The sequence below is a fragment of the Anopheles arabiensis genome, chromosome 2, assembly GCF_016920715.1.
Source record: "Anopheles arabiensis isolate DONGOLA chromosome 2, AaraD3, whole genome shotgun sequence".
Classification (NCBI taxonomy): Eukaryota; Metazoa; Arthropoda; class Insecta; order Diptera; family Culicidae; genus Anopheles; species Anopheles arabiensis.
This window is the reverse complement of record NC_053517.1, coordinates 91,186,726-91,197,744: the sequence shown is the minus strand read 5'-3', so window position 1 is coordinate 91,197,744 and position 11,019 is coordinate 91,186,726. Positions and strand designations below refer to the sequence as shown.

At 52.1% G+C, this 11,019-nt stretch overlaps 2 protein-coding genes across 9 annotated transcripts; one reads left to right on the top strand and one right to left on the bottom strand.

Moving 5' to 3' along the window:
* The first annotated feature begins 45 nt into the window (after nucleotides 1-45).
* LOC120908348 (telomere length and silencing protein 1 homolog) lies at nucleotides 46-1,333 on the top strand. The gene is made up of 4 exons (XM_040319263.1): nucleotides 46-285; nucleotides 352-466; nucleotides 543-700; nucleotides 767-1,333. Exons 1-4 carry the CDS (start codon nucleotides 158-160, stop codon nucleotides 1,251-1,253), a joined length of 888 nt encoding a protein of 295 aa, XP_040175197.1. The 5' UTR covers nucleotides 46-157; the 3' UTR covers nucleotides 1,254-1,333.
* A 472-nt stretch (nucleotides 1,334-1,805) lies between these two features.
* LOC120908344 (serine-rich adhesin for platelets-like) lies at nucleotides 1,806-9,574 on the bottom strand. 8 transcript variants are annotated; one of them, XR_005741127.1, is made up of 5 exons: nucleotides 9,450-9,574; nucleotides 6,960-7,301; nucleotides 6,785-6,913; nucleotides 2,873-6,695; nucleotides 1,806-2,760 (listed from the first exon to the last, which is right to left on the bottom strand). XR_005741127.1 is itself a non-coding variant. In XM_040319255.1 (4 exons), exons 3-4 carry the CDS (start codon nucleotides 6,888-6,890, stop codon nucleotides 3,100-3,102), a joined length of 3,702 nt encoding a protein of 1,233 aa, XP_040175189.1. In that variant the 5' UTR covers nucleotides 6,891-6,919; nucleotides 6,960-7,301; nucleotides 9,450-9,574; the 3' UTR covers nucleotides 1,806-3,099. The 8 variants fall into 8 exon arrangements, 7 of the variants coding, with proteins under 7 accessions (XP_040175189.1, XP_040175188.1, XP_040175193.1 ...); XM_040319255.1 differs by having other exon boundaries at nucleotides 1,806-6,695; nucleotides 6,785-6,919; XM_040319254.1 differs by having other exon boundaries at nucleotides 1,806-6,695.
* Nucleotides 9,575-11,019: the final 1,445 nt, after the last annotated feature.

Here is an 11,019-nt window from a genome sequence, read left to right as displayed (position 1 = left end):
GTCATACTGCATATGTATGAATCTTGGTCGCACGTGTCAAAGTGATTGTTTTTGTTGCTCGCAGTGCTGTTGTTTACATTGTGATTTTCTCCCGATTTCTCCCAAAAGTCAGGAAAATATCTATTTCTTTAAAGTATTTGTAACATTTCCGAACAAAATGTCTGAAAGTGAAGAGCCCCAAGTGAAGGTGAAGTTTAAAAAGAAGGGCAAGAAACAGCTTCGGCAAAGGAAACCTTCCAACAGTGAGGACGATGAGCAGGAGCAAGAAACAGAAGTTGATATATTGTAAGCATCTTTATTGAACTGCAACAACTGAGAACTTGAAACAATGGCTTTTGTTGTCCCTTTTAGAGCAAAGCTAGAGGAAACCAAGGAGCGACAAAAGCTGCGCAATAGACGGAACGGTGTTAACATCCTAAGCCTGGCTGCGGGTAAAAAAATAACCATTGAGGAGGAGATTACAGTTGTACGTATGCTAGAGCAGCTCATCCCTACAAGCGGATACTAAAGGACGGTTTTAATTAATCCATTATCTTGTACAGAAAGATCCATTTAATATAAAAACTGGCGGGATGGTCAACATGCAGGCACTGAAAGCGGGAAAATTGAAGGCCGCAGTCGAAGACCCGTACGACACGGGCATAGGGACACAATTCTCCGCCGAAACAAACAAACGGGACGAAGACGAAGAAATGATGAAGTGAGTAGTGTGGAATAATTCACCAGAAAGATCCATTCTTTAAAAAATAACCTCACTTCCTTTCAGATACATTGAGGAGGAGCTGGGCAAACGGAAAGGCATCGCGCAGGAGCAGGACAACCAGACGGAGGGCGAATCGTCCGGCAAGTACCTCAGCCCGGAGGAGGCGGCACTACTCTCGCTCCCCGCCCACCTTAGCCAAACTTCCTCCCAGCGCTCGGAAGAGATGCTGTCCAACCAGATGCTAAGCGGCATCCCGGAGATCGATCTGGGCATTGAGGCGAAAATTAAAAACATCGAAGCGACCGAAGACGCCAAGCTCAAGTACATGCAGGAGCAGCAGCGCAAGAAGGATCTCCCGTCGCACTTTGTGCCCTCGAACATGGCAGTCAACTTTATGCAGCACAATCGCTATCGGATCGATAATCCTGCGCCGGCCAAGCGCCGCTATCAGGAGGATCATCGCGACCAGCGGCACGATGACCGTGTGCCGAAGAAAGCGACCGATGATTATCATTTCGACAAGTTCAAGAAGCAATACCGACGTCACTGAGATCGGCCCTGGAGGTTGGGGCATATACTTATAATTTTAAACAATGAATATGGTAGGCCAACGCGTAACGAGTAAGGATACTGATTGAACCACCGTTTATTAATAGCATTTTAAAGTTGAGATATTGAGAACACACCTTGAAGCCAAAACTTGTGTCAACGAACGATGGGAAGTGGTCTTGCACCTGCACCACACCAACCGGCGCGGTGCGGTTTTGGGCCAGGAAACTGACAATTTGAGACAATTGTAAGTGTATTTACTCGTAGCTAGATAAATTCAGTCATGCATACACACGGGAAGAGTTACTCTGGCAATGAGAGCAACCAACCTCTCACCCGCCAACGGTCGTCGGTAGCAGAGATGTACGAAACTTGCTTAATGCAATCATTTATCTTTTTTTATGGGGCGCCATCACTGACAACGGTCGGTTCTTGTTCTTCCGATAGGATTTTAAACTGCAAGCGTTCAAGTCCTTACTTCCTGTTCCATTCGGTTTCATCTCTTCACTATCGTTGAAGTCTTATGATGTACGGGTTAATCCCACTTTACAAATCTTTTCAACGGACAGCCAGCCTGGTGTACTACCTTCAGTGGATTTCCGTTTTGTGCCCGGTTTTATTCTAGCTTGATTTATCAATTTTATTTTTTTTATTTTGTAAGCGCATCTGCTATTTTACTAACTTTATTTGCCATCAGCCGTAGACTCTAGACGCAACACCTGTAACCTGTTGGATCCGAACTATTGTAATGTTTGTAATGCTTTATACTACTAGTTGCATTTGTTTCTCAACCAATGTCAAAAGAACAATGTTTGCAGTCTATGTTATTCTCTGTGTAGTCTAGATTCTGTGTTTCTTTTCTTTTTCTTTCTTTCTTTCGATAACTATTGTTTGTTTCATTGTTACTTAAAGTAGGTATGTAGTCTTGCATTAATAGCCCTAAAAATACGTTAAAGTTGAAACTACCGGAACCTAAAAAAACTAGCTATCACACTCCCTTTGAAACGGATTCCTTCGCTTAGAAGAAAGCGCCTATCCGACGAGCCGCACTCTGCCGCAGGACCCTTACACACACACACACACACGCACATGCTTATGCTTTCTGATAAATCATAGTAGCCTAAATTATGATTAGCTTTGCTGTTTGCTTTTGCTCTGCAGCGTTCGGCAACAATTTACATGCATACAAACACGCACACACAAACACACACACTCGCGCTGGGACACACGAAAGGGCGAAGAATAGCCGTTTGATGTTGGTTTACATATTTCTCACCAAAAACACACACACACACACATACATACATCAATACGTACGCACATACGGATGAAAAGTGTGGAAAAGCGTTTAGAAATTCCATCGGTGCCGATGAAAAGGGTAGTGACGGGGACTTCCTGGTGATCCTGTGTGTTTTCCCCATCCACATTTTGTTTCGTATAGCTATGTATTACTTGTTCGATAATGCAACACCAGGTTTGAATTAGACCTGGTTTGAAAAGGTTGTCCCCTAGGTACGGTTTTTGTTTATGGGAAAAAGCGTTTGGTTAAAAAAGGTGTTAATTTAAACAGTACCGCGGCACTAATGTCTTTTATGCCTCTCTTCTCCGGCTCCGGCTTACCATTTGCCATTTGCAGAGAGGCCTGTATAGTCAGATAGTACGCCAGTCGGATTTTTCTTTGCGTGCAAACTTTTGGTTTCTAACCTACAACACACCGACCGGCCCTAGCGGCGGCGCTCCAGCGGTTTGCGCCCTTCCTTCCCCCTCTTAGGATCACCAGCAGCGGCGGCGGCGGTGGCGACGACAGGCACCATCATCCGGCGGATGATGATCAGCATGAGCAGCAATTATAATACTTTCGACTTTACCTTTCCGCTGCTTGCGCTACTGCTGCCTTGCAGTAGTACCGGCGGCGGCACCGGCGAGTTGTGCAGGTTGTTGATGATCTTCATGCGCTTGTTCGATAGCGTTGTCAGCGCCGAAGCACTCCTCTTCAGTGGATGCATCGTACGCTCGGGTGGCACGCTGGCCGACCCAGCAACACCACCACCCTCGGTCTTTGCCACAACACTGTTGCCGTGCTGCTGCTGCTGCTGCTGCTCCTTGGTTTGTTGCATCGACGAGATAAGACTCTTGAAGTACGCATTGCTCTGTAGGCAGGACGGTTTCTCCGTCTGTCCCTGGGGCGGCGTGAGAATGAGCCGCCGTTGACCGCGAAGCAGCGAGCTTCGATTCAGCCCACCGCCCGTGATTCCTCCTCCCACACCACCACCAAAGCTGCCAGGGCTTCCCAAGCCACCACCGTTCATGCTGCCGGTCGGATCGATCCCTTTCGCCTTGCTGCCGGCACCGGTTGGGGATGCTAGCGAAGCGAGCAGAATGTCGCTCCCGGTGCGGCCACCAATCCCGGTCCTGGCACTGCCCGACCCGAGCGGCGAGTGGGGCGTGCCGGTTGTACCGCTCGGTGACGTTAACCGTTTCCCGTCCAGCGCCGTCTCCTGCAGCAGATTCCGGCGCACGTTCAGCAGCTTCCGGTTCATGGCGTACCCGCCGGCGAGCCGGCGCAGCTGGAAGTTGTTCACGTGCAGCGGCTTGGGCAGCGAGCTGTACCACATCTTAACGCCCCGCCCACCCTCGTCCAGCTGCTCGATCGAGAAGCTTTGCTGCTGCTGCAGCTGCCGCTCTTTGAGAAACTCCTCGTCCACCTTCTTGAGCAGCATCAGCTTGGACAGATCGACCGGGCTGTTCACGGTCAGTGGGTCGAGCTCCGTCTTCAGCCCGGACAGATTGTCGATAAAGTGCTGCTCGACGAGCGACAGGCTGGTGAGCTGATTCGGCGTCAGGATGATCGAGTCCGCCAGATCGCCCTGCAGCTGCGGCAGCACCAGTGGGTTGCTAGCGTTCGGGAGCAGGTTTATCGTCGGCACGATATCATCGATACTGTCGACCAAATCGACCTGAGACGACTGACGCTGCTGTTGCTGCTGCTGCTGCTGCTGTACCGCGTCGGCAGATTGGGCCAGATTTTGTGCGATCGTTTGCAGCGTGTAGTTGATTTGATCGCTGTACGATGGTAGCGTGAGATCGCCCAGCCCATTCGCGGACCCTGTGGCGGCTCCTGCCGCCGTCGCCAACCGGTAGGCCGCATTTGGATCGTGCAGTTCGGTCCCGTTCGCTGCCACGAGCGGAATCTGGTCGATCAGCTCGGCAGGAATGAACGCGGTTTGTTCGCCCCCGGCACCGCAATCAACCACACCGGGCGGCAGCATTGCGTTCGGCCCGGTTCCTGTGCTGACTACTGCACCGGGAACGAGCTGTCCATCGCCGGTCCCTGCTGCCGCCGATGCACCGTGCGCCATGTTGAGCAAATTCGTACCGCCCAGATTCATTGAGGATATCACAGATAATGGAAGGGTGACCGTTAACCCGTCGGCCTGCATCAGACTGGTCGTGCCGTACTGTTGCGAGCTGCCATCGCCCCCATCGGGAGCGACGGACAGCTTCAGGAGATTCGTACTCGGATCCATTACGATCGAGGTGTGTTCGGGTAGGACCGCGCCCGTGGCAACCGGATCGTCGCTGGGAAACTGTGACGCAAGCAGTTCGGTACCAGTGTTGGGCATGACCATTTGCTGCTGCTGTTGCTGGGAGAGCCCCCCGAGCTGTTGCTGGGGGATTGTAGCAGGCAGGGCGGTGGCGTTTGCTTGGGTCTGTTGGGGTGGGCCGTCCCTCGACTGGCTCGACTTCAGCGAACTGGACCGATGGTGCACGTTGGATGACTTTGACGACTGGCTGGACGATCCACCCGTCGAGCTGTGTGACCGGGAGGACGTTTTATGCTTCGACCGTTCGGTTCTGCCCTCACCCGCCGGTAACTTTTGACTGCCGGATGACGAACTGTGCGAAGAGTGGTGTGAGCTTTTACCACCGTCCGCTGGCGTTCCAGTCGGCAGGGAGGCGGATCGGGCAGCGGTTTCACCGGTCGCACTGCTCCGCCTGTCCTCGAAACCCGTCGACGAACTGCTGTTCGATTCCACCACCTCCATGAACCCGCCGGCATCGTCCTTCGCGGCGGTCGCCCCACCCGCCATACCGTGGCCGCGCATTTCCGCCAGCAGTTTGTCCAGCGTTTTGCTCCGACCCGGGACGGCGCGACGCTGCGACAGCGAGTGCGATTTGCAGGTGAGGGGACGCGTGCAGTGCCGTTTGCCGTCCGGTGTAACCACGCCACAGTGCCGGTCCGGGTCAAAGTCCCGCGATCGGGCACTGTCCGCCGCCTTCCGCTCCGACGACGAGGACGACGACTTTGGCTGTTGTGCTGGGGCGGAACTGCTGCTGCTGCTGCTGGTACTACTGTTGCTGCTGGTGCTGCTGCTCGACGACGAGGAGGAGGATGAGGAGGACGAAGATGACGAGGACGACGAAGAGGATGGTGAGGAACTGGAGGAGGAGGAGGAGGAGGCTTGCTTCGAGCCACGCTTGGAGGATGATTTCGGTGCGGCGGCGGCGGCGGCGGAAGTAGCCTCACTGCCGGCCGCGATCGCAAACGTGGCCTTCTTTTCCAGCACGCCGGAACAGTTGCTCATCAGCACTAGCGGCACGCCGCTGCTGCCGATCGCACCGCCGGCGGGAAATTCGCGCCCAAGCTCGGCCGCACCCTCGCCCGTCCCGTGCGGCGGCGCCGTCGAGATGGACGTTTTCGAAAAGGAGGACGCAAGGGAGCTGTTGTTGTTGCTGTTGCCACTACCGGCATAGCTGGCGGCAGATTTGGAGGAGGTGGACGACGAGGACGACGAGCCCGCACCGGACGCGTTTTTGGCGCTTTTACTCTTCACCTTGCCGCTGCCCGACGACCGCACCTTCAGCGGCGGCACACTGTTATGGCCGGCCGGCTCGAGCGCCGGCTCGTCGTAGGAACTGGAAACCGTTTTGCCGTCGGTGCGGCCGCCCGACGTTAGTTCACCGGTCCGCAGCATACCGCCCTCAGTCTTGTCGCTCGCTGCGTAGCTGCCCAGGTGCTGTTCCGCCAGCGCACTGTTGCTGCTGCTGCTGTTACCCTTGCCACCAGCGGCAGTGGCCGCAGTCGTGCTAGCGCTGCTGTTTCCGTTCGCGTTCAGCTTGGCCGTGTGGTTGATCAGCGAGTGGTGCCTGTTGGTCATGTGCTTTTGCAGTCCCTGCGGTTTCACCACGCTGCCACAGATATCACAGATCACTGCGTAGAACGGGTCCGTCTCGGGGCAGATGCCGTACAGGCCCATGTCCGCTTTGTCGAGCCGCATCACGCTGCCCCACTGCCGGTCCGTTTGCACGGTGCGGGCGGTACTGCTGCTGCTGCCCGCGCTGCCATGCTTTGTCTGCGCCGGGAAGCTGTTCTGTCCCGCCGGGGCTGCGTGCGCCTTCCCGTGGTTCTGCTGCACCAGTACGCTTTCCTCATCGTTGTCCACTGTTGGGGCGTAAAAGGGTAATGAGGATGTGGGTTTTTGTGTGTGTGTGTGAGAGAGAGAGAGAGAAAGAAAGGCCTCAGATACCTACCAATGAATGCGGCCGACCCGTTCGCTATCTTCTCTATGAACGATTTCCACGGCTGCCCCCTCAGCTTGGCCAGGCCGCCACCAAGCACGACGCAATCACGATTCATGGTGTGTGTGTGTGTGTGTGTGTGTGTGTGTGTGTGTGTGTGTGTGTGTGTGTGTGTGTGTGTGTGTGTTTGCGGTTGCTTACCACCTGAGACGACCTGAGTTGTAATTGTGATGGGACAAGAGAGATGAACGTAAGATTCGTTCTGTCCGATTGTGTCGTGCACTTGCGCTTGCTGCAACACGCTCTTAGTTAAGTTTGCCCCTTGCGCACGGACTGTTGGTTAATTTTTCATGGGTGCGTTGTTTCTTTCGTTGCTTTTCATTCGCTTCTCTCTTTCTCTCTTTCTTCTTGATGTTTCGCAGACGTGTGGAGCAGACAAATTGTGCTTTTGCAATCTAGCGCCTAGCGCTAGCGGTCTCAGGTTACCGTAACTAAGGGTAGTTCTCGGTGGTGCGCATTAGCTGGAGCTCTGAAAAAAAACGAAACAAAATAAAACCAGTTAAACCATTGCCAAACAAAAGTATGTGCCCCTTCTTAGATTTAATTACACTTTTTTTTTATTGAAACCCAACCCAGTGACAGCTAGCAAATTTAGACTGTAATTAAAACGAAAAAAAACAAGGTCCGAACAGCTTCACCGGAGCGCAACATCAGCTGATAGTATTCACGCACACACAGCTGCAGGCTCGCTCGTACGCAAGAGCAGCAGCAGCAAGAACCATTCTCGCGGCGGCGTAGCAGCAGCAAAAGTGGGCTTCATGCGTATCACGGGGCACCGCAAACGGGCATGAATGAACGAAACTGTGGCTGCCGTGTACGGCTAGGCGTTGAGCAGGAGGAGGTGTCTCTTCTCCGGGTAAACTTGAACATGCTCTCTCCGGGGAATGAGAATGAGCACAAACCGTTTCTCTCGATTGTTTCACCCTCCGGCCAAACAGCCGTCTTCAACCCCGCTGGAAGAACAATAGGCAGTGGTGGTGGTGGTGGTGGTGGACCACTAGTACACTCAAACGATGGCTCCTTCGCAACTGTCCCCCGGTTTTGCTCGACGTATGCATTCGTCTTCGTCGTCGCCGCTGCTGCTGCTGCTGCTTGAGGACTTAAATCTGGGTGGAGGGAGGTTGGAATCTATGCTCTCTCTCTCTCTTTCTTTGCAACATCAGCAAGCACGGACAGAGGGAGGGCATGATAAACACGATAAGTAATTCAATTAAGATACGTTCAATTATGTTCTCATGCTTGGTCGAACAATGGGTGAATGTGGTCGTGGCAAAGGTTTGAAGATTTCATGGCACACTGCGCTCCTCCCAACATCTATCTTGAGCAAGAAGAACGGTTCCGTATTACATTTACCACTGAAATACAACCATCACGAAATTCTTATTAGACTTTAAATACTTTTTTAATATTCTATTTCTAATATATCGGCATCATTTTGTCATGTCCGTTGGTACGGGTGTTGCTTTAGATCGGAATGCTACAGACCACATCGAAGGAAAGTGCAACTGCACCACCGTTTCATTGCAATTGGGATCATCAATCGACTCCTTTGTTCGTTAAGTAGGACTCCCTTGCCCTCTCCGACCAGAAACTATCCCCACACACACACACATACAGCTAAGCCCATGGGGGTGCTACGGCGAAAAGGGGATGATGTTCAATCACCCGGCAGCAGCAAAAAAAAACACACACACACACACATGGTTTGCGGGTACACCGACCTGCCTACGTTGTCCTCGCTAAATTCACCACACCGACTGGATGGGCAAGACGATTATCCAAGCATGCTTTGGATATGCTTCACTACGGGCCACATATGCTGCGGTGGTGGCGGCGACGACGACGACGACCACAGATCGTATGTTGCGAAACAGAGATGAAACGTTTCTCTCCCTCTCTAAACAAAACTTGACATTCGGAGCATAGGTCAGTACGCTCGGGGAATTAACGCAAACACACACACATACTACGACAATGCTGATGATGATTTCGGGGGGATGCTGCAGCGAGATGGGGTTTTTGCAAGGACGAAAACCGAGAGCATAAAGGAAAGCAGAAGGGTGCGGCGTGCTAGCAACGAGCGAGCGAGACGATCGAGGCAGTGGGCAACATCATACCCCACTACTAACACCACCAACGGCAGCAGACGGAGACAGACGTCGGCGGCTATCACATTATCGACTTTTCTGAAGCTCCTTCTAGAAACGCGAGACAGACACGGACCACATACGGACACACAAAGGCACACATACACCTTTCTTACGCAGGACTAGTACGCACCAATGATCGCACTATTTTGGCACTACACACGCACACACTACCACACCACGACACACGGTGGCGGAAGAGTAACCCTGGAAGGAGTAGTTGGTGGTTGTTGGCCTCCGTAACACCTTTAGGGCCGCAGTGCTGCCGAAGCGGGGTGGGGGAGCTCTAGTTGCACCGACAGGGGAGCTGCACTCTCCGGGAACAAAACACACCCCACAGTGACACAGTGCGTCTGTAGCGCAGCACAGCACGGCTACGACACGTGTGGTTGTCCCGTGCCCGTACCGGGGCGGAAGATGCACAGAAAATCAGAACATCAATAGTAGCAGCAGCAGCACCAGAGGCTTACCATCTCTGAATTTGGTACGACGAGACGATAATACACCACGCTCTGGCCCCTTTCTGTGTGTGTGGTGCTCTTTTTCTGATGTGTGTTGATGTTTTCAGCTGTCACCGATTTACACCATCGTCGGCCGCGGCCACCCGTTCAGCATGGAGTGGGGTTTTGACATTTTCGAAAATCGCTGCCTCTCGTTCTATCGCTACATCCCCGCGTGCGACAAATTACTGCAGTTCGCGAGCTCGCAAACGGTCTAAAATACGAAGGGATGGATTTTGTTTGCTGGCGAGGGTTTTTAAATTTAGGAATGACGATTTTTGACTACCGATGAGCTTTCTGTACAGCATCCACGACTCCAATCCGACTAATGTTAGTCCGAATCGGACTCGATCAAAATGGGAACCGCCAGTTTCGTCCGGAGTCGGAGTCGTCCGGAAACGGAGTCATCCGGAGTCGGAGTCATCCGGAGTCGGAGTCGACCGGAGTCGGAGTCGTCCGGATTCGTCCGAGGTTGTTCGGAGTGAGAGTCGATCGCAGTCGACTGGAATCGGAGTCGGCGGGTCTCCGGATGACTTCGACTCCAATTGAACCCGGACGACTTCGACTCCGGGCAATTCCGGATGGCTTCTGACGATTCCTAACGACTCCGGATAATGCTGGACAGACCCAGCAGAGAGGTCAAAGGGTGTTTGACCTCCAAACAGCTTGCGTTGGTGTGTTAATGTGACAGTGTTAAAGGAAAAAAACGGTCAACGTCCGTGACCGCACAACCGATGACCCCCGGATCGATCACACGCATAGCACGAATGATGACCATTTGTAATAAGTTTTATTATGTACGCTTTATTACGTATACGTCTGTTGCTCTCTAGTTCCCAAGCACATCTGCTGGATCATTCCCCAGCACAGCCAGAACTGTCATATGCCAGTGTTGCCAGCAACCTTGCTTATTACACCATTTACTGTCATCCGTGAGTTACCGCCGTGAATGAGTCCGGCCAGGTTAGCTCAAAACACTTTGCGTGTGTTTTACGCGGTTTTCCACGATTTTTTGGGCGTTTCTCGATTTTTTTTGGTTGAATTGTATTGATATCCAATCTGACAATACCAATAAATCATGGGAACGAACCAAAAATCTATGGGATACATGATAAAAGCCCAACAAACTGTATTCTTTCATTTACATTTAGATAAGTCTTATTTTCATTCTATGTTCTTGTTTATGGCATTAGTTGTTTATGCCATTAGTTGTAGCGAATCCTCGCTAAAGATCATGCAGATCTTCTATTTATTTTATCCTTTATTCCTGGTGGTTCGTTCTTCATTGAGCACGTCGTGTTCGTGTCGTGTCCTATAGTAAATGAGCAAAGTGGGTAGAAAGGAGGTGTCGTCATACAGAACAATTGGGCATCGAGGCTTTAGAAAAAAGCACAAAACCAAGAGCTGCTGCCTGTAAACAAATATCGACGGCTGTTGTCAAACTGAATCTCAAAATTGCAACATGCCAAACGCTAAGAAGACACCTCCTCTATATTCCACCTTGGTAAATGAGCGAAGGTAGTGATTTTCGAATGTCAAA